The sequence below is a fragment of the Colletotrichum navitas genome (assembly GCF_030913465.1).
Source record: "Colletotrichum navitas strain CBS 125086 chromosome Unknown LY79scaffold_8, whole genome shotgun sequence".
NCBI lineage: Eukaryota > Fungi > Ascomycota > Sordariomycetes > Glomerellales > Glomerellaceae > Colletotrichum > Colletotrichum navitas.
This window is the reverse complement of record NW_026850554.1, coordinates 472106-499230: the sequence shown is the minus strand read 5'-3', so window position 1 is coordinate 499230 and position 27125 is coordinate 472106. Positions and strand designations below refer to the sequence as shown.

Here is a 27125-nt window from a genome sequence, read left to right as displayed (position 1 = left end):
TCTTTACACACCGGCTCGGCTTGATCTTCAAGAGAAACCTCCGGCTTGTCCACTTCTAGGAGGGCCGGCTGCTCTCTTCCCCTTCTCTACATTTCCTATTCGGCCCCCCATGGATACGACTCCCATGTGACTTCGCGTCTGTCTCGTTCCCCCTCCCCACCTCCAATCTCACCAAAAGGGCCCCAAGGCCGACCCCGCACCCCCCGGCATGACTCACATCTTCCCGTCCGGCCCCATGTCACCGCAACACTGCGCGGGCCGCAGTTTCAAATCGACGGGAAGATGGCGTGTAGGAGACGCCTGGGTAATACCATATTGTGTTTAACCTACTGTTTGGTCGGTTGCTGGAGGTGGATCGGCTTCGCGTCTTTGGGCCGCGCGCGCACGTGTGTGTGTGTGTGTGTGTGTGTGTGTGTGTGCCATGTGGCTTTGCCGGTGGTTCGCTCGGTACAAAAAGGACGGGAGGATCCCGCGCATGCGACTCCGTTTCGGGGTACTCTTGCAGACTCCTCATGCTTATCGCCCGAGGAAACCGGGCCGCCTCCTCACCCAACTTACAAGTGAGACACGGTTGACCACGAACTCACTCGTTCCTTAGACAACTAAACTCACGACCTACCCAGCATCAATCTGTAACACCTACATGCGCACCGGAACTCGAACGGTACTCCAAAGCACCCTCCCTCGGCTCTGACGTCACATTGAGTGACCCCACGCTGACCACCTCCTTCCAGAGGCCTCGACGGTTTCCAACAATAAACTCAAGAAAAGAAAGAAGAACAGAAGAAGAAAACACCATCCCGAGAATGGATGCAAGATGCCAGTGCGGCGCGGTGAGGTTCAAGACGCCGCTGCCGAAGCCGCTGCGCCTGTATGTCTGCCACTGCGACGAGTGCAAGCGCCAGACGGGCTCCGCGTTCGGCACGTCGGCGATCTTCCCCAAGTTCCAGCTGCCCAAGGCTGAACTGATGGGCGTCTACGCGTGAGTTCTCGAAAATCGAGGGGAGTCTGTCGGGTGTAGGAGATGCTGGGAGGTTAAGAGAGAAAGGGTGGTGGTGGTGAGAGGTGAGATGTGAGAGGTGAGAGGTGAGAAAAGGAGGCCGCCCTCGCTGACATTCTCGGGACGTAGGAGGCCGACTGCTTCGGGGGCCACTCTATACTGGTGAGTTGCCGTCGCAAAGATACGGCCGAGAGACGCGACGACTGATGGGTTGCGCTCGATAGTTACTTCTGTCGAAACTGCGGCACCCGGCTAATCCACGCCACGCCGGTACGCCATTAGCACCCACCCACCCTCCCCCTGCCCCAAACGGAAATCAACCTTCCGTCGGCTCAAGTGTGCAGGAGTACATTCTGACAGCGCAATTCTGCAGGACAAGAACGTCGTCTCCGTCAAGGGCGGCTGCATCGACGGCCTCGACTGGAAGACGGCCGTCCACATCTGGACCAAGAACGCCATGGTCCCCATCCCCGAGGGCGCCGAGTCCCACGAGGAGGAGGCCGAGCACACGGAGTACGGGCCGACCCAGAAGGCCCTCGACCAGCCGACGGGCCTGCGCGGCAGCGGCGGGGACCCCCCGCCGACCAAGCCTGACGGGCGCTGCGAGTTGAGCGGCGGCGGCGGCGTCCATTATTAGTGTAGGGGAGAGAGACGAGCCCAAGCGTAAATGTACTCGTCTTGTCTATCAAGTTGGAAGACGACGCATCACGCGGCCAGTGGCTCGTTTGAGGCGAGCCGGGGATGAGGTGGGATAATCAATGGCGTATGTATACCAGAGAATAACTTATTACAGACCAAGTGTCACCAAATCTGCAATACCGTCGAGAACTTGGCTTTACTTGAAAATTAAAGATGATAATATAATATGCAGTTAAGTAGTGTATAAGCTAGTAGGCAGGTGGGAATGAAGTATCAGCAAGTAGACCATGAATCAATACACTGTTAACATCATGTCGCTTACAAAACAGGAGGTAATATGTAAACATGCTTTTCCAAAGGGAAATTAAGAGTGTTTGAAATAGCGTATTAATCCATGGTCTATTTGTCAAGACTTCGTTCATCCTGTTCTGCCCGTCGCGTATTAGTTCCTACGTAATATACCCTCTAAGCCAAGCTCACGATGACTGCCCAACAAGCGACTCCTCACCGCTCGGCCTCCCGTTTCCCGGCTTGGCAATGGACTCGTGCTGGTGGCCCTCCTCGGCGCGGGCCCCGGCGTCGGAGTGCTTCGCCGGGTCGAAGACGTACATGGGGAACTCGAGGAAGACGGTGCGCTTCAGGACCGTCGGCAGGCGGGCGTACAACTGCGGCGGGAAGGGGATCAGGATGCTGGTGCGCTCGAGGTAGCGCCGGTAGCCCTCCCAGTTCTGGCCGTTCTCGTAGCGCTTCTTGGCGCCGGGCCGCTCCTGCAGCGTCAGGCCCGAGACGAACATGAGAAGCAGCGTCAGGAAGAAGGGGCCGAGTATGGTGGCGTAGAGAGCCTTGAAGGCCTGGCCGCCGACGTAGCCGTCCGCGGCGGAGGACACGGCGATCATGTAGATGCCTAGCGGGATGGTGTTAGCCGAGCGTCTTGGAAGCGATTATTGGCTTGGTTTTATATGCTGTGCCATCTCGGCTGCCGTGGCCGCCACGGCTGCCAATCATGCGGTTCCGAGGTGTCTGATGACTTGGCGCGCGTACGAGGAGGGGCGGGACCCGGACTTACCGAACTGGATGAGGATCTCGCCAAAGTAGTTCGGATGCCTTGAGACCTTGAAGAAGCCCTTGTCGCAGATGGCCTCCCGGCTCGGATTGTCCCGGCGGAAGCGGTACTTTTGCGCGTCGCTGACAGACTCCATGACGAAGCCGACGGCGAAGAAGATAACACCGACGACGTCGCGGCCCGTGCCGAAGGCGTGCTGCGGGTACCGCGTGACGTTTGGAGAGTTAAGCACGGTTACGGGCAGCGAGACAGTCCAGACCCAGATCATCTGGAAGATCCAAAAGCCGAGGAAGGGGAAGAACTTGTCGCGCTTGTCGTCGAAGCGGTCGTCCTTGCCCGTCTTGAGAATGCGGAATAAGAGGAAGGCCGAGAGGCGGGCGCCCCAGAGCATGATGAAGATGGAGGCGACGACCTGGCGTGCGTGGGCATGGCCGCTGAGGGAGAGGGTGATTATGGCGAGAACCACGAAGTTTGTGCCGCCGGCGAAGTCTGCGTCAACGTTAGCTTTGCGAGCGCTTTGAGTGGGCGGCACTCGTCCGCCGGTAGGGGAAGAGAGGTATCGCGATTGTGAAGATGAGAGGGCGAGGCGTTGTGAGATCTTACCCGTGAGTTTGTCGAACTTGAAGCTGAAGGCTATCGAGAAGAAAAACAGCTGATATGCAACTGTGATGAGCGCCGTGATGGCCAGGTAATAGTCGTCGAGGACGTGTACAGTCGCCATCTTGAGCCGAACTGCTATTTTCGGCGTCGGTTTCTCACTCGTGGTTGTGTGTATGTTGTAGATGTGTGGACGCGGGTTCTATCCCACACCTGAGACGCTTTGAAGAGCGGATTTGAAACACCACAGTCGACGGCAGCCGGCGCGCTGCTACTTGAGTTTTATCGAGCAACGCGACAAACGAGGTATCTGGACCGTTCTCTTAACGCAGTCATGGTCGATCCCGGAGGAGCCGTGGGACGAGGTAGTGAAAAGCGCCCGACAATCGCGGAAGGTCGTCTGCTTAGCCTCAATCAAAGGTCCAAGGAAGCCTTCACTGTCGTCATCGACTTGTGCGACCCGCTGGTTCGGACAGCCTTTAGAAGGGGTCCATGTACCGATGCAGGCGAGTTTGTATGATGGGGATACATCGGGCGGTGCCCTCGATCGGGGCTCGAGGAGCACCGAGGGCCGCGCCGTCAAGCCACACTCTGTTTAGCTGCAGCTCCAGCCACAGTCGATGAGATGAATTCCCCTTTGGGCTAGGAGTGGCTGGACTGGCAAATGCATGTCAGCAAGCACGTGGACTGTTTAATGACGGCGGTTTACGGACCCCGTACAAGTAGGCTCTACCTACCGAATTGAGTGAAACGAGAAGAGACTGACGTTCCATCCTTTTGCCAATCACGACACCCGGTGCCTGGTCTTGATTGGGTCTTCCTATTGAAGCACGACTGAAGGCCGGCTAAGGGGTGGTTTGATGGCTACCTAGTGGTGACCGCACGAGGTCTCATGCTGGTGTCATGGATCGATCCCCCCACCAATCGATTATAACTGAGCAAACGTGCTATTAACTCGGCTGGCTTCACCTTCGCCAATCGTCCGGCAGACAGTGGGCGTGGTCACCAGCGGCCCCTCCCCCCAATATGTCATCATCAAACATGTCGCTTGGACTTGTCGTCGTTTGACCCATCACGTCGTCACGCGATTCGCCTCAGTCGAGGCAGAGAATGTATGCTCCGAACACCATATGATTTCGCATGTTTTCTGCTCGTCCTCCTCCCGGCTTTCACTTCACCTTGGGACGACCATCTCATCGTCTCGAATCTCGTTGACCGATCTCTCCCAAGGACGAAAGGGGGGTTCGACCGTGGAGGCGAAGAAAAAAGGGGGAAAAAAGAGAAGAAAGAGAAAAGAGGCAGTTGCGTACCTATGCGCGGGTGGTCGGCGACGAATCCCGTCTCGCCGAGCGGCTCGTTCACCCTTTCGAAAAACGACGACGACGCACGCATGCAAGGAACCAAGGAAAAGAATGGGACGGAGATCATACCTCTGTATGGCCGTCGTCTAGAAAGTTCATCTCTGCATCGTCTGTGCCCGTCCTGTTTCGCGACTCATGAGATACCTAGTGCGCCGGCCGCCTGCGCATCCGTGGGACCAGATAGCGCGCATCTATCTGAACATAGCCTTCGTGCCTCTCACGCAAGATGATCTTCACGTGGGTGGTGCGGTACGTACGGCAAACCATGGGAAAATTGCCCGTCGCTGCGTTGCATCGTGCGCCGCCCCTCCTGGCCTGTCGAAGCGTCGATCAAGGGCTGACACAGGCTCCGTGGGCCCGACCAGCTCCCAGCCCACCAGTCGCGATGCATCCTGGGTTTTGTTCGGCGACAGTCGCTCTTGCATGCAGCTTAGATTCATTCTCGACAATCTGGTTTTCCAATTGCGAAGAAATCGGTCCGTTTCGCATCGCCCGCGCAAGCGCGGAAAGTAAAAGACGGCGGTCCGCGTTATCCATTGCAAAACATTGTTTCATCTGTCTGTCATTTTTCACCACCACTTGCGATCTGGGAGTTTTGGCAGGGGCACAAAAAAGCTAACAAAAATAGCTGAGGAAGCGAGCCACTGCCCGCCTGTCTTCCCAAACATCGCATCACGTCAAACACATCACGCGTGCTACTGGCTGCAGGAATGCGGCCGATGTGACGACGACGACGGCGGCAACGAAGACGACGACGACCTCAACATCGACTGGTAAGTAGTATGAGAGCAAGCACCTGCCTACCTACCTGCCTACCTACCTACCTACCCACTCACTAACAGCGACCGCGACAACAACACGATGGCGCACTTGGCGCTGCTGTCACTGGCTCAGGTGCCCGCTGCTGCTGCTGCGACCACACGCACACAGTCCGTCGTGAGCTGGGCCGGGATTCTCGCCCTTTCGGAGCCCCCCCCTGGGTAGGAAGTTCGAGGATTGCACCCTCGTCTCAGACGAAGACCGTCTGGGGCATGTCTCACACCCTTGAGTCTCACGGGGATCCGTGCAGGGGTATCCCTCACCCCGTCAGGTACATGCTATGGGATAAATCGAACTTTCTCCGGAGTTGTGGGCTCCCGCAGCGCCATGCTTACTACGTACACACGGCTTCCATCTCCGATCGAGCCTCTGACGATCCTTGGGGGCATGAACCATGCCCAGCTAACGTCCATCATACCTACGGGGCAACAGCGACCCTATTCCAGATTCCACATTCCACATGTAGCCCCCCTTGGGTACGTTTCTTGGCACTCCTGAACCTCATTTTTGAGTCTCCAGCGCGCTCCTGGCTGTGTGGCCCCTGGCTCCAATGATGCTTGAGCCGATTCGAATGGGGGCGAGTCGCCCCTGGACCAGACGCCCATCCGACACCACCATCGTACCAGGTCTGGCCCTTTCCGGGGGGGGGGGGGGGGGGCGACCGTCCAACGCTTTACGACCCTCTCACGCCTTCTTCGCGCCGCCTCGCACATTTCATCTCGTCAAAGAACCATCCCCTCTTCGTGGGCGGCTCACACCCGCATCGCCAAGCATTGGCAAGCACTTTAGCCACTGGTGCGTCTGGGGGAGAAGAAAAAAAATATATTGATGGATGGGCGCGTGTTTGATTCACATTGATTGCATGGACAGGACCAGAGCCGACTTAGGCCAAGTCAGTTTTGATGACATTCTCGGTCTTGCTTCTCGATTAATCTTTGTGGCTTTCCCGCAACTCAAGACTCTCTCTCTCCTTCACCTCGTGTGATTTGTGGCGCCCATGTCGTCCTGCTTCGTCCGATCTCCCCTCTCCCCTTTTGCTACCCTCCTCACCATCACGGCTATCTATCCCAGCCCAAACTGAGCCTGGAACCGTCCTTGTCCCTGATGAGAAGCTCGGAACACACGGCTCTCTTCTCTCTTTGACCGAGAATCTCTCACTTCTCTCACACGCTCTCTTGCCATTTACCGCAGACACACACCCCTTCCCTCCTATACCTCCACTTCTGGGGTCCGTGTTCCATCTAAGCGTGTCTCTCGTCCATTCTTAGTATCTGCACACACTCATTACTCGTGGTCTTGGCCATCCAATCTTCTCTTTGGGCATTGTTCTGAAGGTCGCCACCGATCTGCCCCCAACTTCCTCTCGTAATCGCGAAGGTTTACGGGAAACAACCATAAACCTGTGTACATACTTCTTTTCGTGTGTCTTCGATCCTAGGGTTGAACCCATCGAAGCTTCATCGACGGCTGGTCTGTTGAATCCACTCTTTACAAAAAAAAAAAAAACCAGGAAGGAAAGAAATCAGCAATCGAAGAAGAAGGGGGTTTCAACAACATCAACAACGACAACATCAACAACGGCAACATCGAAAGGGAAACGACGAGGGAAAAGGAAAAGAAAAGCAATATCAAACACTGGAGGAACGTTGCGCGACGCACGACGGTCGCCAGCTTTCGCCCCCGAGCACACAATGAGACGAGGTCTCCTCCTTGCCGTGGCAGCTCTATCGACAAACACTCAGGTTCGTTCCCTCGATCCCCACGGAAAACAAGCCACGGAATTCTCACACGGAAGCAGGGCGCGGTCGTCGACAAGAGACAGAACATCCAGGTCGATGGAAACGGCAACGTCAACGTGCAAGGACCCGGTGCCGCGGGCGTGAAGGTGACGACGTTGGACGTTACCAACGTCGGCGCGGCATCGGGCCAGGGAAACATCATCGCCGACATCTTGGGCGCCCTCAACGGAAACCGGAATGGCGGCAACGTCGCCAACTGCCCGCCCGCGCCCGCGCCCGCCCCTGTCACTGTCACAACGACCATATACATGAACGCCTCGCTGCCCCCGCCATTGACGGTCTTTGTCACGCAGCCAGCCGCGTGAGGAGCCCCTCTCCCAGAATAGAGGACGAATGCAGTTAGTTGGGCAGAGAATGCTAATCAAGATCGTAGGCCGCAAATCATCACGGAGTTTGTCACCACAACGCCGCCGCCTGCCGCTGCTCCCCCTCCCGCGGCCGCGGCGTCATCAGCCCCGGCCGCAGCGCCTGCACCTCCTGCGGTATCGTCACAACCCGGCCTCGTCATCCCCGGCACTCCTCAGTCGCCGCCTTTTGCCGGTCTCTCATCCTCGTCGATTCCGCCGCCGCCGCCGCCGCCTGCGGCAACTCCTGCTCCCGTTGCAGCTGGTACGTCTTCACCGCCTCTGGACTTCCGCCCCCGGGATTCGACGGCTTACCAAAAAAAAAAAAAAAAACCAAAAAAAAACCTGCAGGAGTAACTAACACAATCTACAGAGCCCGCCGCCTCTAAGCCCGCTGCCGCCCCCGCCGCTCCTAAAGCACCCGCCGAGGCTCTCCCGCAGGTCGGTGGCCCGGCCGGAAACAGCAGCCCGACGAAGTCTCTGAACCTGGGCGGTCTCACCGGTCTCACCGGTACCGCCGCCGCCGGCGCGCCCGCCGCCGACATCACGCCCCCCGTCGCCGTGAACCCCGCCCAGCCGGCGGTCGTCGTCAGTGGCCTCGCCCTCAGCAAGTCTCTAGTGCTCGGCAACCTGCTGCAGCAGTCGGCCCGGCTGAAGGCCCGCGAGACGCCCGCGTTGTAAGGAGGAACGAGACCGAGCACCGGCAAACCCATTCCGAGAGCAGCGTTGCGATGTTCCGATTTCCCGACGTTCGATGCATGCCAAGCGAGTCTATCTACTGCTTCATTATTGGATGGCAGATGTGAGGGTGGGCTGTTGTTGTTGGAGAATGAGAAGGGGGGGGGAGCCGTCAAGGGAAATGGCAGAAGCACCATTGCATTCGTGGGGAGGATATGACGAACGTCGTGGACCATCCACTTGGTCAAAGTGGCCCAGCAAGCGGCATACGAAATACCCTAGATTTCTTTTCTTTTCGATTCTTGCGTGCGTGTGTGCTCGCGCGCGCGCGTGTGTATGTATGTGGAACAGGGGGGACGACGCAGACATTTAGGAGGTAAATTGTGAGGGGGTTTTCTTAATAACGAACGGAGAGGTGGTCCGGACCTTGGTACATAGGAGAAGGAGGAGGGAAGAGGAAAGGAGAAGGAAAGAGGTGGGCAGGCAGGCCAACAAAACCCCGAGTACCACCAGTACGGATTCCTCCTCCTACGACGTCGCGGCCGCCGCCCTACGTCCCCCATCGTCCGTCCTGCGTCCCGCGCGGCGATGGGGCGAGGCCGTGGCATCGCTTCGAGCAGCAGAGAAGCCTGCATCGAGGGGATAGGAGGAGGAGGAGGAGAAGGAGGAGGTGAAGGAGGGGAGGGGGGCAAGCTTGCATTCAACATATCCCCCGGCGGTTGTATATAATTCATTTCTTTTGGGGGGGGGAGACACGCACCGCGGCCAAACATCTCCATATCCCATTCTCCCCCCTTTTACCCCCCCACAACCTTGTATACGATAGCTTCCCCCCCCCACCAAAAGATAATTGAGCAAGTCTCATGATTCATCTAACCGTCTCCCCGGTCTTTGAGAAGCATGTCCCTTCCGCCCCATGTTCGCACCGAGTCACTGATCATGTGTGCTTGTGTGTGTTTGTGACGCTGTTGCTGGCGTTCATGCCTGTCCTTTCTTTTCCTTCTATGGGAGGGGGTATCATAAAGCGTAAACGACGTGTGCCCGCCCAATACAGTATTAACTTTGCCTAATCTCATCAATCTTCATCCCTCGCCAAAAATAGGGGTAGGGGGTGGTGAGGGTCGCGTCGACTCTACGCCGCATCCTTTTCCTTCTCCTTCAGCGCCAGCCTGAGCTTCTTGGCCTGCCTCTTGCTCATCGTCTGCGGCGCGCCATCGCCCGCCTCGTCGGGCGTCTTGCGCTTCTGACCGTTCCCCCTGTCCTCGCCGCCTCCGCCGCCTTGTTTCGTGCCCTTGTCCCCCTTCCCCTTGCCACCGTCCTTCTTCCCCTGCTGCTGCTGCTGCTGCTGCTTTTGCTTCTGGGCGTCCTCCTCCCGTCCGCCGACCTCGAGCACGTTGACGACGCCCCGGAACCCGCTCCTCTTGATGCCCTCGTTCACGACGACGCCGCGCGGGTTCGCCCCGAGCGCCTCGGTACCCTTCTCGCTGGCGAGGCCCCACACGGCGAGGAGGTTGACGACGTCGTTGGGCGCGCGCAGGCCCAGGGCCGAGCGCGCCTCGGAGCTGACGACGACGCCCCTGCCCTTGGTCGCGCGCACGAGGGAGGCGAGGTTGGAGATGAAGGCGGCGCGGGCGCGGGCGTCGGGCGCGCCGAGGACCTGGGCATAGCACACCTCGAAGCGGACGCCGCGGGAGACGGCGGCCATGAGGGGCTTGGGGCGGAAGTGAAACGGGAAGTGCTGCGTCAGGTCGAGGGAGATGAGCGAGGGCTCGGCCATGGAGAGGCAGGCGGCCTGGAAGGCCTTTTCGGTGGTGGGGCGGACGGCGAGGAGGTCGTAGGCGGCGGCGAGGGCGGGGAGGCGGTAGTTCTGGGAGGGGTCTGAGAGGAGGACGGTGGCGCGGTGGAGGACCGTCAGCCGGGGGCTCTTCTGCTGCGGCTGTGAGGGGGCGGCCGCCGACGCCGACGGCGGGAACTTTGGTAGGGGGTTCGTTATTTGCGAAGGGATCGGCGGCGTGATGGTGTGGTTCAGGGCGAGGACGGTGTAGCCCAGCGAGGAGGCGAAGGACATCGTGCGAGAGAGGTCCGCGGGGGTCGTGGCAGGGGACCACGGGATGTTGAGGTCGTAAAGCATGGTTTGATGAGGGTGGGCGGGAGGAGCGAAGCTATCGCGAGCTTTTGCGCATGGGGGTGTGTGGTGACGAGTCAACAGTGGGCAGTTGCTGTCGGGGCCGTTGATGACCGTAGGATGTCCAATTGCGCCGGGGACGACGATGATGATGGCAATGTGGAGTCTCGGTGTGGCTAGGGCGTCTACGCGTGTATATCTGCGCCGCTATGATCAAGATGCCGTGGCTTGCTTGCTGCGTATTGGTGGTGGTTGGACGGACCGTATTGCGCAAAGATGCACTTTTTGTTTTCTTTTCTTTTTTTTCCGAGACGGAGGTCGGTATTAGGTTGGTTCCGCGGGGCAGCTGGGATGACGGACAGACGTTTCCTTTTTTTTTTTTTTCCCCTTTCTCTTTCCGGAACGTGGGGTTACATGGCGCTAGAAGCTTTCTCCGCCGGCGGTTCTTCAGGCTACCTACTTAGGTGTTCTACCCTTGAAGTTGCCCTCAACCGGAGGTGTGGGCAGCGGGAAGTCCGGGCGGGAACATCGGACTAAAGTGGAGGCAACTTGATGCCTTCATTGACCCTTCGCGGGCTGCCTCCTCAGGTCACTCCTGAAGGTTTTGGGTAAAGTTGACAGTCAGCTTTCAGCCTTGAGCCACGGCGTTCGTAGAGCAAACCACGCCCAAAGTCAAAGAGGTACCTAGTCTGGGAGAAGCCAAGAGGGTCGTTTCCGGTTCCTCCGCGATAGAAGTCAAACTCCAGACGGGCGGCGTATCCATCCGCGGGTTCGCAGCTGAGGCTATATTGCGACGAGTAATAGTGACGAGCATGAAGCATGATCGCGCTTGACGGCCTATCCTCGAAACCTCGCCCGAACTCGCAGCATTGATCGAGGGCAGGGAAGCATGTCCCGATCGCCAAGGTATCAGACAGGGTCGCAAGTCTCCTTCCACCCCCCATGTTTCTCGATTGTTCCTCTGCTTTGCCAAGTCATCTCCGGAGAAAGCCGTCCTGGTGTGAATGAATATCGGTGGAGAGGAAAAGCACTCGAGGTTTCTGGACCGCCAAGGATGCACCGCCTCGGAAGACACGCAAGACAAGCACACCAATCACCACCGGCGCCATCAATAAAAAAAAAAAACCAAAAAAAACACAAGAACAGTACTTATTCATCCCTCTTTCTCCAAAAATAAGAACCGTCCGCCACTTACCATTCGAACCGACCCATTGCAAAAGCTTGGGCCACCCTCTAAACGTCTAAGGGCCAGTCAGCAAGCATATGCAATTCCTCCATCTCGGTACGGAATAGGTCGAGCCAATTCTGCATTAAGGTAGCTTAGCCCGCCTCCAGTTCGAGGTCACCCGCGCCTCCGCCGACCTCAACTGTTCCTCCCGCATCGCCGTCCGTCTCCTCGTTCCTTTCGTTCCTTCAATTCCCTGGAACGTCTCGGCTGCCATCACTGCAGTGTATCCAGATATCTCAGTTCCGATACCAGCAGTCGGCCCTCTCACACTAGCGCAGCGCTAAACAGCAGAAAGGAGGAAATCTTACCGCCGTCATACGACCGGTCCCGGGTGTTCCACCGCCATTCATCACCCGCTGCTCGCCACCGCTCCTTCCCTCGCACCTGCAGCAGCGACAGCGACTGAGCGTGCATACGTCTATCTGATCTGGTCTGATCTATCATAACCACTGAACCCGCCCAACATGTTCTTCTTCTTCGTGTGCGGCGAGCACACCTTCCGCAAGCCCGTCGAGGGTTACGAGGGCATGGTCTGCCAGTGCTACAACTGCGGCAACATGGCTGGCCACGTCATCAAGAGCCATCCGTGGTTCACGTTTTGCTGGATTGTGAGCCCCCCCCCCCCCCCCCCCCCCTTTTTTTTTTTTCTTTTTCTTCTTCATTCTGTTCATCACTTTGTATCTGCGTATTTCTTGCGGTCTCTGCCCCTTTGAGCTTGAGGTTCGGGTTCTTGTCGGCCGACTCAAAGCCCTCCGTCATTCCACCCGCTACCTTTTGGCATCTTGGCTTCGCATCGCGACCTTGATGAGACCTATGAGAAGTTTCAAGTCCAAGAAAGGACATCCGAGACTAACTGATCCCGCAGCCTGTCATCCCCTTGTCTTTCAAGGGCTACACCGATGTTGTCTGCCACATCTGCAACTTCGCCCAGCCGCTCGAAAACCGCCCTGATGTCACATCGATGAAAGGCGGCGGTCAGATGTACCCTCAGCCTGTCCATGGACAGCCTCCTCAAGGATGGGGTCAAGCGCCACCTCAGTACCGATGAGAGACCAAGTATTCTCATCTTTGGCCATCAACATGACTCGCCATCTTAAAACTCCTCACTGGGGAGTGGACGATCGCATCAAGGGGAGAAGGCAACAAGCCTGGGAGGGGGACTCGAACGGACGGGTTATTAGTGATGACCTCTTGCCCACACTTTGTTCTACCGCGAAGGGTAGGGTATGGCATTTATGTTTCCTTATGATTCTAGGCAAGATACCAAGCTGGTTAGGCGTTGGGGCAGGCCATTGCGTACAATGACGACAATTGAGTTATTAATATTTCTTTCGGATACGTCGCTTGCCCGAGGGGGTGACATTCATCTTGATGTCCTGCGCCATACTTTTCCATCGTTTTCGCCAATTGTGGCGAGATTATACAGGGACCACGACATGAGGCTTACTCATCACGGAAGTCAAGCGATATTGCCTCATGTCCAGCTTGTGCGGAGGTCTGGGAATCATACCCCTGCTGACAGCCTAAACAACCCCAACTTGCCAGCTCCCATGGAGCCGTCAAGCCATGGCAGCAGAGTATTTTGCTTGTGAGCAATCTGCCGCAAACAGTTTCCCTGCGGAAAACTCCAACTTAAGCGCTGGTCGGGGTTGAGTCAAGACCCTTGGCACATCATGTACCACACTTTCTGTGAATGTAATTTGTGCTGTCTGTGTATCGAATGAGAAAGGGGTAGTATATCGTTAAAATCGAATTGAGCAAACATCTACTCTACACGTTACAACGTAGTTTGAATTCAATGGCACGTATTTGTTGAACCGTTAGCATCATAGTTTTCTTAAAAGTCAACCAAAATTAAAATGCGTGTATAATTGCATATCTGTTAGCAGCGAATACCAAAATGCTTTGACATGTGAAGAAATACCTTGACATATACGGAGTATGCATTTCAGCCTACGATGAAAGTCAAGCAGTACGGCAACACATGACGTATGCTTTCGGCACCAGCCACAAGTGGGAACTGTGGCGGTACACACGTACCGAACTTTCCTGACTGCTTCCGTCATGTCAATGTTCGCACCACTTCAGATCCCCGACATGGACTGATCATTGAAATCTCGATTATCAGTTTTATCCAACCAAAGAAACACAATCTGCGTGATGTTATTTGGATCTGTTGCGCGATAGAGACAATCTACTTCCGACCCACGAACTCGACCGACAGCCTCCAAACATCCGCAACAATGGCGTCCGCGAAGCGAGGTCCATCGGTGCTGGTCCGTCACAACCTCCCGTCCCCTGCCCGGCCATCCATTCATCCGTCAAGACGCTAATGCATGTCTTCTGTAGGTGACCGACTCGCGAGAACGTCCTCCGCAGAGAGGTTCTCTCCAGCGACAGAATACTGGCATAGGAGGTGCCCAGGGCCGGCCGGCCATGCGCTTCATCTCTGTCGACAATGTGTTGCAGTACGCCTCCGACATTCCCTCGGGTCAGCCCCGCGTCGCCCCCCCTTCCCAACGTCCCGGAGGCGGCCCCGCGAGTGTCCGACGCGGCGGCGCAGGCCTGCCGAACCTGCAGTCGAAGACGGGGCAGCAGAGCATGCCTTCGCGTACGACAAAGATTAGCGAGAAGCTCGTGCTGCTTCCCGAGACGGACGAGAAGCCCGGATCCGACGAGGATCTCGACGAGCCGGCCAGCAGGATGGCGCGCGAGATCGAGGCCGAGGAGAACCGCCCACTACGCGACGAAGAGCTCGACGTGCTCCGCAAGAGAGGTGGCATCCGTGGCAAGAGTTACGCCGAGCGCCTGTCCAAGGTCCAGCGTAAAGAGAAGCTGGCGCGGTTGACGGCGTACTGCACGGCGCAGTCGTACAAGATGAAGTCGGCGGCCGAATTCTTCCGGACCAAGCACGACGCCAAGACGAAGCTCTACGACGACTGCCTTTACGTGGTGTACTCTTTGCCTCTCTTGAACGGCACCGAGGGCTACCGCCTCCGCAGCCGGCCGATTGTCAAGACGCCAGGAAGCGGCAAGACAGTCCTGGACATGGAGATTGAGCGAAGTGAGCAGCGCGACTACCACGAGGGATACTTCGAGGACGTCGTCGACACCGAAAGCCCCATCAACGGTAGCCCCATGAACGGCAACGGCGTCTACGGGGACGGGTCATCCTCGCCGCGCCATCACCGCGAGCAGTCCCCCGACGATCCCAACATCTCGCCCATGGCGCGGATCCCAGACGCCAAGTCGTTCGCCGAGATGTTCCTTTTCTCCTACGGCGTCGTCGTGTTCTGGAACTTCACCGAGCACCAGGAGAAGGACATCCTTGCGGACTTGACGTTCGCGCAGAACGAGAATGGCCTCTCGCTGCTCACGCGCCCGCTCGACGAGGATGACTTCGAGACGGAGGAGTTCCACTTCGAGTACAGCCACGACGTGAAGCGGCCGCGCATCTTCAACGACATGATTACACTGCTGCCGCGCAGCGACCACATGGTTAAGCTGACCATCAGCCACGCCATCGCGCAGAGCACAAAGCTGTGTCTCTTCGAGGAACGCATGAGCGAGACGATGCTCGACGCGCAGCATGTTCCGAAGCGGTTAGCCCTCACGGGCGAGCTGAAAATGACGAGGGTTGAGATTTTCAAGATCCTGGGCCGGCTGTTCAAGAGCCGCGTCGATATTAACCTCTGTAGGTTTAACCCCCCTTCCCACATGCCGTGGCACGGCAAGTCTATTTGGACGCGGTTTCCGAGGTATGCTAACCCATCTTGCCTAGCCTCCAACATCCTCGACGTCCCCAACTTCTTCTGGGACTCGGAGCCGACGCTGCACCCGCTCTACGTCGCCATCCGCGAGTACCTTGAGATCGACCCGCGCATCAAAGTACTCAACGAGCGCTGCCGCGTCTTCCTGGACCTCGCCGAGATCCTGGCCGACTCGGTCGCCGACGCTAAGATGAGCTACATCACCTGGATAGTCATCGTCCTCATCGTCATCTCCATCCTGGTCACCATGACCGAGGTCGGCCTGCGCTTCGGCATGCTGACCAAGAACAACGGCAAGGGCGCGGACGTGCCGCTGATAGCCGCCGCCGGCGGCTCCTCGGGGGCGCAGACGCAGCTGTTGCCGGGGAGCGTCAAGTGGGAGCTCGAGCGGAGGAACGTCAGCGTCGACGAGCTAAGGCTCTGGAGCCGGATGCTGAGCGAGGAGGAGGAGGCCGGGTCCGACCAGTCTCCACCTACGGGGAGCCAGATCGTAGGCAAGACCTTTGCTGGCGTATGAGGACTGCGTCGACTTTCTGCCCCGCTCCAGCTCTGATTACTTCATTTCTTGTTCCTTTTTCCATCTCTTTTGTATCATTAGTTACTGCATAGCGTGGCGTTGGCGGATTTGCAAATTTCCTTCTCAAATAATCATACGGGAAGAAGGCGGAATAGCAATCGAGGCTGGTTTCCTTATCAAACAGCCTCGCACGTGGCCCCAACATCGTCGGCCAGTCGATCCGTCTCATCAGTGGCAATTGGGACAACGGGAGTGAAGACGCCTCACTTGGGAAAGGACAGCAGATAAGGGGGACTCCGGCATCATTACACAAGCTCACACCCATTTACGTTCCTCGGTAGATTGAATTTGAGAATTTGATGGGCTCGCTTTAAGCTCCAGTGCTATACTATCAAGACAATGTGCAGTGAGGCAGGAACGGGATGGAAAGAAACCAATAGTCAGACGAACTTTGTAAATTTTTCTTTCTAACGAGGAAGGAATGGATACTCTACACTGTCCACACACGACCTTGACTGCAAAGGACCATCTACGCCTATTCCGTACATTTATATCCACGAAAAAAAAAAAACCCCCCAGAAAAAAATAAGAAAACCCCAAAACCCCAAAACCCGATTCTTTTGACGCGATCAAAAGGACGAAAACAACCCAACGGGCCTCTTACTCATCCCGGTCCGCCATGTTGGCGAGCGGAACGTAGCCCTGGTCTTGCGTCCGCCTGCCACGGAGCTTGCGGACGGCGTACTTGACCCTATCGAGGAGGCCGAAGCCGCGGCTCTGGGTGCTGGCAGAGGAGTCCATCATGTAGCTCGGGCGGGTCCAGAACTTGAGCATGAGACTGCTGACGACGACGCTGACACTGCTGCAGGCCATGGCGGCACCGGCAGCCATGGGGTGGAGGTGGAGGCCGAAGGGAAGGAAGACACCCATGGCGAAGGGCAGGCCGATGGCGTTGTACAGACAAGCCCAGGCGAGGTTGAGCTTGATGCGGTTGAAGATGGAGCGGGCAAGGTGGAGGGCGGCGGGGATGTCCATGAGCTCGGTGGGGCGCATGAGGACTACGTCGGCCGCCTCCATGGCGACGTCCGTACCGCTGGCCATGGCAATACCGACGTCGGCGGTCGCGAGCGCAGGAGAGTCGTTAATGCCGTCACCGACCATGCCGACGACCTCGCCCTGGTCCTGAAGCTGCTGGACAATGGCCTGCTTCTGATCGGGCGAGACGCCGGCGTAGACGTTTTCGGGGGGAATGCCGACAGCAGCCGCCACAGCGACTGCGGTAGAGCGTTGGTCACCGGTGACGATGGCGGTCTTGATCTTCATACGGTGCAGAACAGCGATGGCCGCGGCCGCGCCCTCCTTGATCGTGTCAGAGAGACAAAGATGACCACTGTACTGTCCGTCGACGGCAACAAAAATGTTGGTGGTGCCTGCCGAGGTCTTCTTGGCGCTAGAGTTGGCCTTGGCGTTCAGTTGCTCGGAAGCATCGACCGCCTCGGCGGGGACATTGACATTGTTTTCGCGGAGGAAACGGACGTTGCCAAGGAGGACGCGGTAGCGGGTGCGGTCGTTGCCTATGGCCGGCTCGACGAGAGCGTTGATACCTTTGCCGACGACAGCCTTGAACTCGCCGACGCTGCCATCGAGGGTGGCCTCTTCATCGATGCCAAGCTCAGCCTTGGCGGCACCCAGCACGGCTTTGCCTACCGGGTGCTCGCTACCCATCTCGGCGAGCCCGACAATGTGCCACCACAGCCGGCGCCGCCACTCGATATCCTGCCAGGCGGAGACGAGGCTCATCTTGGCCACGTTCATTTTGCCGTACGTGATGGTGCCGGTCTTGTCGAGGACGATTTGAGTGATTCTCGTTGTCGTCTCCAGAGCAGCTCCGCCCTTGACCAGGATTCCGTTCTCGGCACCGATACCCGTGCCCACCATGACGGCAGTCGGGGTTGCCAGGCCAAGAGCGCAGGGACAGGCAAAGACAATGACAGAGATGCACAGCTTGACACATACCATGATCTTACCGCCACTAGCTGCTTCAGTAAAGATCTTTGGTGGGTTCGCGAGCACGTGGCTGAGGATCATCCAGACGAGGAACGTCATGAAACCGAGGATGAGAATGGTCGGGACAAAGTAACCGGCAAGCGTGTCGGCAAGACGCTGGATGGGGGCGCGGGTAGTCTGGGCGTCCTGGACAAGCTTGACAATCTGGCTGAGCTGCGTGTCGCGACCGGCCCTGGTGACGCGGAAGTCGACACGACCGTGACCGTTGACGGTGCCGCCGATCAGGTAGCTTCCCTTCTTTTTCTGGACGGGCATGGCCTCACCCGTCACCATACTCTCATCGATGTATGTCTCTCCGCGGACCAGCACACCGTCTGCCGGGATCTTGTCGCCAGGGCGAAGGATGACGACGTCTCCGACTTGAAGGAGCTCAGTAGGAATGACCTTCTCCTCTGCTGCGTTTCCGTCGCGGTTGGGAGTCTTGGGCTCACCAGAGACCGCGGCGTTCTCCCAACCCTCTGCGGCCTTCTCGGCGGCAATGGGATCAGCATAGATGGTGGCCATCGACGGAGCCAGAGACATGAGGCGTGAGAGGGCCTTGGAAGTCTGGCCCTTGGCGCGGTTCTCCAAGAATCTGCCGAGAGTGACAAAGGTGATGAGCATAGTGCTGGTTTCGAAGAGTGTCGCCGGCCTCGTGTGCGGCGGGAAGAGGAAAGACACCAGCATGGCGATGATGCTGAAAAAGAAGGCGCACGAAGTACCGAGGATGACGAGGACGTCCATGGTTGGCGATCCGTGCTTGATGGATTTCCAGCCCGAAATATAGAAACGCTTTCCAATGCCGAATTGGACGGGGATTGTGAGACCCATACAGATCAAGTCGCCGAAGAAAATGCCGGGAAGAAGCTCCCAGCTGCCGAAGTCCAAGGCGGGAAGGGCCATGGGCAGAACCATGCTGATGAGAAAGACGGGAATGGCAAAGGTCAGGGACAGCCTGAAGGCTCTCCGCCACTCGTTGATTTCTCGAGTCTTGGCGAGCGACTCAAGCTGTGCGTTATTGTCATCGTTATCGGAAACCAATGCATTAAGGCCCTCGGCCTCAACGGCCTCGACGATTCCCCGCAGTCCGATGACGGTGGGCTGGTGGGTGACGGTGAGTCTCGAGGTGGCCAAGCTGAGTTTGGCAGAGTTGATGCCGGGGATGGTCATGAGCTTTGCTTCTAGCGCCGTGGCACTGCTGGCATCGGGATTGCCGTAAATCTTGAATTGGGCGGTAGAGGAAGAAGCGCCGTTGCCCTGTGTGGACGTCTCGAGCGCGGTTGACAGTATTTCCGCGCCAAAGCCCCTGTCCTCGATGATCTCGGCGATCTTTTCTGCCGGCAGCTTTGTTGTGTCGTGGGTGATGACAGCGCGCTCGGCCAACAAGCTGATGTTGAAGCGCAGGACACCCTCCAGCTCCTTGAATCCTCCTTCGACGGCTGATGTACAAGCGCCGCAGGTCATGCCCTCGATGGCAACTGTTGTTGTGGCGACGGAACTTGTGGGGTTGCTGCTGGCCCTGGGCTTCTCCTGCTGGGTGGTTTCGCTGTCTATGATCTCGGCGCCAAAGCCTCGGTCCTCGATGATTTCGGCAATTTGCTCGGCAGTGAGCAGTTCCGGATCGTGCTCAATGACGGCCCTTTCAGACAGCAGAGAGATGCTGAAGTTCTTGACGCCCGGGATGTCTTTGAAGCCTCCCTCGACGGCAGATGTGCACGCGCCGCACGTCATTCCTTCCACAGCAATAGTGGTTGTCATGAACCCGCTCTCCTCCTCGGCATCGAACAGGTCCTTGTTTGTTGGGAACATGGGTGAGGGCAGGTCGGTGGACAAGACTTCGGCGTCGAAACCGCGGTCCTCAATAATCTCGGCAATCTTCTCAGCAGAGATGGCTTCGGGATTGTGCATAATGACTGCGCGCTCCATGACGAGACTGACGGAAACACTTCCCACGCCGTCAACGCCCTTGAAACCCGACTCTACTGCGGAAGTACATGCGCCACACCTAGCAACAGGGGAGACTTGTAAGCAAGCAGGCGGCGGGAAAACATCACGCAGCAAGGACTCAACTCACGTCATGCCTCCGACTTTGAGGGTCGTCGTCGCCCACTGGGTTGGGGTCGGAGTAGCGAGAGTGGCGGTTGGCGCGCCAGCCTCAAGCTTCCCCGGTACTCTGATGGCTGGAGGAGCCATGATTTCGGTGTTTTCCGTAGAACGATGCGCTTGGCAATTGCGGAATGCCAGGAATGCAGGGCCAGCCTCGCGGTTCGTTGGTGTTTCGTCTCGAGTCGATTTCCAGCTATTGGGCTCCCGTCTTCATGGTAGGGCTAGCAGTCCATAGAGTGCAAGAGGAGCTGTCGAGCTTGCTTCGAGGTCGAGGCAAAACGGTTGGACTGCGAGAAGAGGCTTTGGGTGAGAAGGCTCCAGAAGACCGGCTTCCGAGTACTATGTACGAATGCTCCCGGGTTGGTGTCGTGATCGGAATGCTATGTGGAGTATGTGCACGATGTGTACAGGGTAGCGCAAGGCCGCCTTAAAAAAAACAGAAACAAAGGTTGGTAAGATTGAGAATTAAGGGCCGGGGAGGCTTCGGGGGAAGAAAAAACAACCGGTGGCAGTCAATGACACGATTCGGGGGAAGAAGGGAAGAGAAGACAGTATTGGGGGAGGACGTAAGCGGAAGGACGTAAGCAGGAGTTCGGTTTTGCGGGTTTTGTCAGCCAGAGAGATCTTGCCTCGATAGGAATGGGAGGATGTGATGGGGGGCGTAACAGTGGCAGTGGGCAGCGTGGTATCAGTTGTGCATCTATTGTCTGTTGTACCCGTACATGGTAGCACCGCTGGACTGCTGCGAAAGCGAGCGATAGCTGGAGAGGAACAGAACATGTGTGTGGATGCAGCACGGCTCAACCGGCATACAAGCTCATCCATCATCTGGCGCAATCGTGGGACGGACGACCAGGGGCGTGAGAGGGAAAGGGGAGGGGGTGGGTGGCGTGTGGGCGGACACAGACAGGCACAGGCACGCCACAAGTACGGAACAGACACGCCAAAACCCCAACAGGGAACGGGGCTTTCGGCCGGCGAGAAGACAAATAGCATGCCCAGTAGGGAATTCCCTAACAAGGTAGTGTGTCTATTTGTATCTAGGCATGTTCCGCGTTGCTGCTAAACTGTCACTACGGAGTACTGAATAGAGGATAACCAGGGCTCCTTTGCTCATTATGGGGCTCGTGCGGTTGGCTCTTCTCTCTGCTTTTGGCTGAAAAAAGAAAAGAAACCCGTTCTACCACCTAGGATGCTGACCCAGACCTACATGATTTGCCAAGGGGAAAAAGGAGACACTACGACGCTTGCTGGGTGCTGCCGAGCGGGTTGTGTGGTGGATGGTGGCCGAAGGGGACCGACCAATTGGGTTGCACGGACCATGTCAGCCTGTGCTGCAGCTCTCGGTGACTTGAAGTTGTCGGGGGCGGGCCAGAGTGCCCTCCACACACTCCTCCCATTTCCCTTTTCTCTTGGTCGCAATATAGACATCTGGGCACATCACGCAGCAAGGCCATCGCAACAAGAGGAGGTGATAATGGCCATCTCGCCTTGCTGTGCCCGTACAGGTCGTATAGCGGGTTCCGAGTTGTTTTGTAGGACTACTGGGCGAATCGGGCGTCAGGTGACGCTGTCGCCATCTGCCATCTCTCAGCTCGGTAACGCGGAACCGACCGCTGCTGATCCTTCGTAAAAGTACCCGGTCAAGAGTTTGTCGAGCCAGGGATAGGGTTGCCTGTGTGCGCTTCGTACGAGTGATCAGACAAGATGAGGTGATGAACTCAAACCTGCCACTGCTATCCGTATAGTACGGGTACACTCCAGAATACCGGTAGGCATAAAAACTGAAAGTGTATACACACAAAAGGAGTAGTTATTCTGGGGTGGATACGTTTGCATGTTGCATGCGCGTACCGGTACGAGGACGACGCACCCGAGCCGGGCTTGTCAGGCCCTCGAAACATTCAAGGGCCCCGCGGTTGAGGCAGTTTTACCCTTGAGGGTCCAAGGGGGGTCGGATTGAGTACTAACCTCCGACCAACAGAGAGTTGCCAAATCCAATTCATCCGAATTGTTTATTGGGTTTAGTATGTCTCTGAAGTGGGCCTCTGGACGCTATGCTTCATGCTCCCGAATTCGTCTTCCGTGCTCTCCTTCGCGCTGAACACCACGGTACCCGGTACCTTATGTGCTGCAAGCCATTGCCGTCATGTACTCACACCGCCATTTTTTTTCTTTTGATTTTTTTCTCTTCTTTTTTATTCCTTATCACTTTCTGTCGCCAAGTATTTTCCAAATTTTCATTAACTGATGCCTTTAATACACACAGAGATAGGAGACAGCTGGTAACAATGTCATCCTTGGGATCGCCGTGACTGTGACCGAGTCTACTGTAACCTTGAGTTTCCGACGAAATGGCCAATGGTACTGATCTGACTTAGGTACTGTCAGAGTCAACTCTCGTTGTTTACTCCCACATCTGAGTTACTTCCTCGGGAGATTCTCGCCATGGAGGTACCCCCGACAAAAAGCCAAGCCCCGGCTCGAATTTCCCCCAAATGCTTCATTTTGGCGTTTTAGCGCCAGAATAAGTCCATGATCGCCTGCAGCCCCCTTTGACCTTCCTTCCCATCCACTCGGAGGGGGAAAAACAACCTCATCCACAGTGTTTTTCACTCACGTGCCATTTTCCAGCCCCTCTCTCAATTCTTGGAGGAACAGCGACAAAGGGAACCCCATGCTGTCCTTTCTTTGTTCTGTTCCGTGATAGTCGCCGTAGGCTGAACCTGAGAACAAAGTACTACCTGGGGGTCCTAGGTCTGATGAACTAAAGACCCCCTCCGGGGTTGCAGATAGTGCACAGTATAGCAGCTCACAGAGCAAGCTAACAGAAATACGTACTTTCCCAAGTGAAAACCAACATCAAAAAACATTTTGAAAACTAAATCTCCAAGTACGTATTTTGTTAGAAAGCTTAGTGAGCTGCTATACTATGCACTATCTGCAACCCCCCTTTTCTCACTGCAACCCCCGTTTTTTTCGCCCCCCCCCGTGAGGAGGGGGTCTTTGGTTTATCAGACCTACCTAGGACCCCCGGGTACTCTGGTAGGAAACTGGACTGGTCAATCGCGCTATCTTAGTGCGAGATACCCCACTGCCTGAGCCGCACACTCAGCGCTTGCCTGTCAGGCGGCCTGCATGCCTGCCCCGCGCCGAAACCGTAGTGGGCCCCCCGCCCAAACCACTTGCCGCCTGGCTTCCATTGACTGCACCTCAAACAGATCTGACACAAGCCTTGTCCTCAGAAGACATCTCCCTTCGGAAAACACTCCAAAGAACCCCATTTGCTTCTGACGCCCTCCATCCGACGACGCAAGGGTCAGGAATTCAAGCGCCTCCTCTCAGCCTCACCCAGTCCGTTCGCCCGCTGAGGATACCAGCCCAACTTCAGCCTCGCCACAACCCCACCTTTGGGGCATCACAGCGAGCTCTAAGTGACGACATCTGCCGCCCTTGACCAGAACCCCCACCCCCAGAGAGCTTCGTGAGCATTGACGAGAAGCTTTCAAGATGGAGCAGACGAAAGCTCTCAACGCGCTCGAGGTCAGTAATCCCCCAAGTCACTCCTTCCTCCGCATGCTAACTTATTCCCGCTCCAGCCCTTCCTGGCTCTGAGCAAGTCGGCCACTTCCCCACGCGCCGCAGCCGATCTCATCACCCGCGCGACTTCGAATCCGAACACTTTCCTCTTCACAGAACTCCTCGAGACCCCGCAGATCCAAGCCCTGTCCCAGTCCCCCGACTTCCTCCCGCACCTTCGCCTCCTCGAGATATTCTCCCATGGCACCTACACCTCCTACCTCTCCTCCGGCCAGCAGCTGCCCCAGCTCAACGACGCCCAGACCCTCAAGCTCCGCCAGCTCTCCCTCCTAACCCTCGCCAGCGACCGCTCGAACCTGAGCTACGCCGCCCTCCAGTCCGCCCTCGGCCTCTCCTCGGCCCGCGCACTCGAGGACCTCGTCATCTCGGCAATCTACGCCGGCCTCATTGATGCCACCCTCGACCCCCGCCGCCAAGTCGTCCAGGTCAACTCCCTCGCCGCCCTGCGTGACCTTGCCCCCGGCGCCGTCCCGCCCATGATCCGCGCCCTGCACGCCTGGTCCTCGCGCTGCGAGTCCACACTCGAAGACCTCGAGGCCCAGATCGCCGGCATCCGCGACGCCGCCGCCCGCCGCCAGCGCGACAAGGCCGACCAGGAGGCCCGCCTAGCCAAGCTGGTCGATGAGGTGCGCAAGGATCCTGAGGCAGGGGCCGGGACCGGGAGAAAGCTCGCCGTCGGCCACGGCGGCGGCGGCGAGCGCGGGAGCGGCTTCCTGGGCCACACGTCCAGGGCACAGCGGTACAACAAGAGGGGTAGCACGAGCATGATGGACAACACGGCCGAGGACATTGACGACGAGGCCATGGATGTGGACGAGGAGGACCCTGAGCAGGAGAAGAAACGTGCCAGTCGGCGGAAGCTTTAGCATGGGTGAGGACGGCAGTTCTGCTTTGAGAGGGGGGCACACACATACACACTCCTTTCCTGCTCAGGGAGCAAGGAGGGCCTTTGGAGATCGAGAGTTTGAACCGCGGCATTACGAGGACCACGAAGTATCAGTCAATGCCAGGTTAATGAATGGGAAGCGGGGAACAGCATGATCCGGAAAAGAAAAAGAAAACCAGGAGCTGGGAGCTGGGAGCGTAACCGGCACACCAGCAAACGGCAGCAGTATATCACGATAGATCACAAGATAGCATTCAACTTCAAGTCAGCCCCGAAAACGCGTTGATACAGAGGGGCCAATACTAGCCTCTTCCCATCTCGGGTTTGTGGTACCTATCTAGAAAGCCAAGAATGAAGATTAAGGGAATCAAGAAATGAATGCGAATGAATGTGTCGAAGCCAAAAAGAAAAAGAGCTCTTGCCCGACTCGCCTCCGCCTCTTCCCTCTCCACCTTGGGCCACCTCCACCGTTCCTGTTCCTGCTCAGACAGGACTCATCTTCTCTCGGCCCCCTCCAAAGTAATGGTACACCATGCCTCGTGTGCATGGAATTGTAGAAAAAAAATTAAATATCTCATTCTTGCCTCTCATTCAACGCCCAATGCGAGGCTGGAAATCCCATTTGGCCTCTCCCATTTGTCCCTACGCCGTCCCTCTTTTTGGGTAATGCGGAATCCTGAACGAGGTAACTGATGAAAATTGAAAATTTCGAGAAGGAGGAAAAAAACGGACTCTGTCGCTCAAAATCCTGGTGGGGGTCATAACATTCGTGAAAGCTCTCTCTCAATGACAAGGACCACAATTAGTACATCCCCGATGTTGATTGGGGAGGCCACATTGTTGTTGAGTTTGGGGTATTGCAAGTCATTCCTTTTTGCTTTTTGTTTGTGACATAGAACAACACAGTACAGAGCGACCTTTTAAAGCCGTTTGCCTGGGACAAGGATGAAGAGCACACAGAGCGCTGCGTCGATCAAAAGTGTGACGGAGAGAACCATGACGGCCCGCTTGATGAGGAGATTGCGAACGTAAGGCTCACGGATTTTCGAAAAGTTGAATGGCGTGTACTCGCTCAAGCCGACAAGAGCAAGCACGGGGTCCAATGAGTACTGGTAGGAGGCAAGGAAATAGACGCCAATGGTGAATGGGAGGATAAGCTGCAAGTTGGTTAGCGAATGGGCCCATAAGAGGTCATCAAGAAACTCACCCAGCATCTTGTCAAGCGATCAGCATCAAGGAAGATGAGAATAAAGCCAGCCCAGAAGCCACCAAACATGGACAAGAGGCCGAGAATCATTCTGATCTGAAGAGTAGTCGGGATGAGATTGCCAAGAGCCTTCATCCTCAGGAAGTTGGGAAAGGCATCGCGTTCCATCGCCTGGAATACGTAGTCCTTGGCAACGTCGAAAACCTCCGGGTCATCTCTGCCAAAGTCCTCTATAGCGGTGGTGACGTCTTGTGTGATGGATCCCGGCAAGATGATCTCGCGTTCGGCGCCAGGGAGAAGGAAGGTATACAGGATCTTCTCTGCGGAAGCGCGGATATCCTGTCTCGCGACGGTGTGAGCCGGGGAGTTGGAGTCGGTCATGTCACGCGGGGTACTGCTGAAGGCTCCACTGCCGCTATTGGGGGAGTCTTCGTGGGCCTCCTCTCTCAGGTAGGCGGACATCTGGGCGTCCTGGTTCTTCTCTTTCTCTGAGGCGTACATTGAAGGCCCAGCAGCGCTGTGGTTCATTTCCCCGAGACCCTCCAAGATTGCGGAAGACCGCTTGGAGCCTGCCTTGTCCAGATCAGGTGTTCCAATGAGAACGGATCTTCGAAGTTCGCGCACATAGTGCCGGCAAAGAGACATGTGCTGAGCGACATCGAGCCTGTGGTCCGTTAGTGAATTGTGACGCGTGCTTTCCAGATATCGTTTGCACGTACCAGAAATCGAGATAGTCGACGGATTTTTGCTGGTCTCTCATGAAGATATAGAAGGAGAAGAGGTCGACGGGAGGCAGGGTACGGCGGCTCAACACCTCGAACAGAGTCGGCAGTCGGTTCCGGTGCAGGTCTGGCTGAGGGGATGGCGTGCCGGACGCCCCGGTCCCATTTGATCGGTCCTCCATCATGTTAATCGAGTCGCAATGACGGAGAGAAAATCGGGGTATCGGATTCGGGCAGTAAGTAGTTTGATGTAAAGAAATCGGATCGGGAACGAAAGGTCGGGCGACGGAGTCGTAGTTGATTAATGTTGTAAAGTCGGGAGTCCAGGGCGTCGAGGGAACGCGGGTTCGTAGATGAGGTTCGGTAGGTGTGCCCAGAAACAGCAAGATTCGGCTTGGCTCGTCGTCGCTAGCCTTCCCCGTAGTGTGTTCTATTGTTTACTGAATGAGCGTAAGAAGGGAAGGATTGCGAGCGGCGCAGACTGACAGCGTCAGTGTGGTTGACGATGGCGCTCCAAGAATGGCGTTGCGGCTTGGATGGCACATCAAGCGTCGATGAGACCCAGACACTAATTTCCTTCAATGTTGTCTGGTCAGGGGGGAACAAACGGTCCACTCC

General features: G+C 56.8%; 12 protein-coding genes across 12 annotated transcripts; 7 read left to right on the top strand and 5 right to left on the bottom strand.

Moving 5' to 3' along the window:
- Positions 1–806: 806 nt before the first annotated feature.
- LY79DRAFT_666723 (glutathione-dependent formaldehyde-activating enzyme) lies at positions 807–1637 on the top strand (the record flags this gene model as incomplete). The annotated part of the gene is made up of 4 exons (XM_060563267.1): positions 807–982; positions 1130–1162; positions 1225–1270; positions 1374–1637. 4 exons carry the CDS (start codon positions 807–809, stop codon positions 1635–1637), a joined length of 519 nt encoding a protein of 172 aa, XP_060418227.1.
- A 236-nt stretch (positions 1638–1873) lies between these two features.
- On the bottom strand, positions 1874–3528 carry LY79DRAFT_385569 (uncharacterized protein). Its single transcript, XM_060552897.1, has 3 exons — positions 3306–3528; positions 2706–3191; positions 1874–2543 (listed from the first exon to the last, which is right to left on the bottom strand). Exons 1-3 carry the CDS (start codon positions 3421–3423, stop codon positions 2116–2118), a joined length of 1032 nt encoding a protein of 343 aa, XP_060418226.1. The 5' UTR covers positions 3424–3528; the 3' UTR covers positions 1874–2115.
- Positions 3529–4242: 714 nt separating this feature from the next.
- LY79DRAFT_385334 (uncharacterized protein) lies at positions 4243–4940 on the top strand. Its single transcript, XM_060552895.1, has one exon. The coding sequence runs from the start codon at positions 4414–4416 to the stop codon at positions 4888–4890; it is 477 nt and encodes a 158-aa protein (XP_060418225.1). The 5' UTR covers positions 4243–4413; the 3' UTR covers positions 4891–4940.
- Positions 4941–5025: 85 nt separating this feature from the next.
- On the top strand, positions 5026–6135 carry LY79DRAFT_541609 (uncharacterized protein). Its single transcript, XM_060556945.1, has 3 exons — positions 5026–5217; positions 5289–5640; positions 5730–6135. Exons 2-3 carry the CDS (start codon positions 5522–5524, stop codon positions 6031–6033), a joined length of 423 nt encoding a protein of 140 aa, XP_060418224.1. The 5' UTR covers positions 5026–5217; positions 5289–5521; the 3' UTR covers positions 6034–6135.
- A 915-nt stretch (positions 6136–7050) lies between these two features.
- Positions 7051–8441, top strand: LY79DRAFT_385289 (uncharacterized protein). The gene is made up of 4 exons (XM_060552892.1): positions 7051–7221; positions 7278–7579; positions 7652–7887; positions 7996–8441. The coding sequence occupies exons 1-4, from the start codon at positions 7171–7173 to the stop codon at positions 8301–8303; spliced, it is 897 nt and encodes a 298-aa protein (XP_060418223.1). The 5' UTR covers positions 7051–7170; the 3' UTR covers positions 8304–8441.
- Positions 8442–9256, bottom strand: LY79DRAFT_385290 (uncharacterized protein). The gene has a single exon (XM_060552893.1). It carries the CDS (start codon positions 9077–9079, stop codon positions 8579–8581), a length of 501 nt encoding a protein of 166 aa, XP_060418222.1. The 5' UTR covers positions 9080–9256; the 3' UTR covers positions 8442–8578.
- Positions 9257–9432: 176 nt separating this feature from the next.
- On the bottom strand, positions 9433–10431 carry LY79DRAFT_508069 (RNase P subunit p30; the record flags this gene model as incomplete). Its single annotated transcript, XM_060553892.1, has 2 exons — positions 9433–10222; positions 10265–10431. 2 exons carry the CDS (start codon positions 10429–10431, stop codon positions 9433–9435), a joined length of 957 nt encoding a protein of 318 aa, XP_060418221.1.
- A 1686-nt stretch (positions 10432–12117) lies between these two features.
- LY79DRAFT_666719 (uncharacterized protein) lies at positions 12118–12701 on the top strand (the record flags this gene model as incomplete). Its single annotated transcript, XM_060563266.1, has 2 exons — positions 12118–12261; positions 12519–12701. The coding sequence occupies 2 exons, from the start codon at positions 12118–12120 to the stop codon at positions 12699–12701; spliced, it is 327 nt and encodes a 108-aa protein (XP_060418220.1).
- Positions 12702–13896: 1195 nt separating this feature from the next.
- LY79DRAFT_507643 (uncharacterized protein) lies at positions 13897–15940 on the top strand (the record flags this gene model as incomplete). The annotated part of the gene is made up of 3 exons (XM_060553846.1): positions 13897–13929; positions 14003–15347; positions 15435–15940. 3 exons carry the CDS (start codon positions 13897–13899, stop codon positions 15938–15940), a joined length of 1884 nt encoding a protein of 627 aa, XP_060418219.1.
- Positions 15941–16600: 660 nt separating this feature from the next.
- Positions 16601–20179, bottom strand: LY79DRAFT_507990 (heavy metal translocating P-type ATPase; the record flags this gene model as incomplete). The annotated part of the gene is made up of 2 exons (XM_060553883.1): positions 16601–19991; positions 20061–20179. 2 exons carry the CDS (start codon positions 20177–20179, stop codon positions 16601–16603), a joined length of 3510 nt encoding a protein of 1169 aa, XP_060418218.1.
- A 3310-nt stretch (positions 20180–23489) lies between these two features.
- Positions 23490–24757, top strand: LY79DRAFT_385253 (PCI domain-containing protein). The gene is made up of 2 exons (XM_060552891.1): positions 23490–23635; positions 23692–24757. Exons 1-2 carry the CDS (start codon positions 23603–23605, stop codon positions 24556–24558), a joined length of 900 nt encoding a protein of 299 aa, XP_060418217.1. The 5' UTR covers positions 23490–23602; the 3' UTR covers positions 24559–24757.
- Positions 24758–25498: 741 nt separating this feature from the next.
- LY79DRAFT_507758 (RGS domain-containing protein) lies at positions 25499–26689 on the bottom strand (the record flags this gene model as incomplete). The annotated part of the gene is made up of 3 exons (XM_060553861.1): positions 25499–25735; positions 25786–26449; positions 26505–26689. The coding sequence occupies 3 exons, from the start codon at positions 26687–26689 to the stop codon at positions 25499–25501; spliced, it is 1086 nt and encodes a 361-aa protein (XP_060418216.1).
- Between the last annotated feature and the right edge of the window lie 436 nt (positions 26690–27125).

Coding starts and splice junctions, on each gene's coding strand:
- LY79DRAFT_385290 (XM_060552893.1), bottom strand. CDS start 9,079: ATGGAGATGTTTGGCCGCGGTGCGTGTCTCCCCCCCCCAAAAGAAATG.
- LY79DRAFT_385569 (XM_060552897.1), bottom strand. CDS start 3,423: ATGGCGACTGTACACGTCCTCGACGACTATTACCTGGCCATCACGGCG. Junction 3,192..3,305: donor CAAGTTCGACAAACTCACGG/GTAAGATCTCAC, acceptor ACGTTGACGCAG/ACTTCGCCGGCGGCACAAAC. Junction 2,544..2,705: donor CGAGATCCTCATCCAGTTCG/GTAAGTCCGGGT, acceptor CCATCCCGCTAG/GCATCTACATGATCGCCGTG.
- LY79DRAFT_385289 (XM_060552892.1), top strand. CDS start 7,171: ATGAGACGAGGTCTCCTCCTTGCCGTGGCAGCTCTATCGACAAACACT. Junction 7,222..7,277: donor CTCTATCGACAAACACTCAG/GTTCGTTCCCTC, acceptor ACACGGAAGCAG/GGCGCGGTCGTCGACAAGAG. Junction 7,888..7,995: donor TCCTGCTCCCGTTGCAGCTG/GTACGTCTTCAC, acceptor CACAATCTACAG/AGCCCGCCGCCTCTAAGCCC.
- LY79DRAFT_541609 (XM_060556945.1), top strand. CDS start 5,522: ATGGCGCACTTGGCGCTGCTGTCACTGGCTCAGGTGCCCGCTGCTGCT. Junction 5,641..5,729: donor CTTTCGGAGCCCCCCCCTGG/GTAGGAAGTTCG, acceptor GGATCCGTGCAG/GGGTATCCCTCACCCCGTCA.
- LY79DRAFT_385253 (XM_060552891.1), top strand. CDS start 23,603: ATGGAGCAGACGAAAGCTCTCAACGCGCTCGAG. Junction 23,636..23,691: donor AAGCTCTCAACGCGCTCGAG/GTCAGTAATCCC, acceptor TTCCCGCTCCAG/CCCTTCCTGGCTCTGAGCAA.
- LY79DRAFT_385334 (XM_060552895.1), top strand. CDS start 4,414: ATGCTCCGAACACCATATGATTTCGCATGTTTTCTGCTCGTCCTCCTC.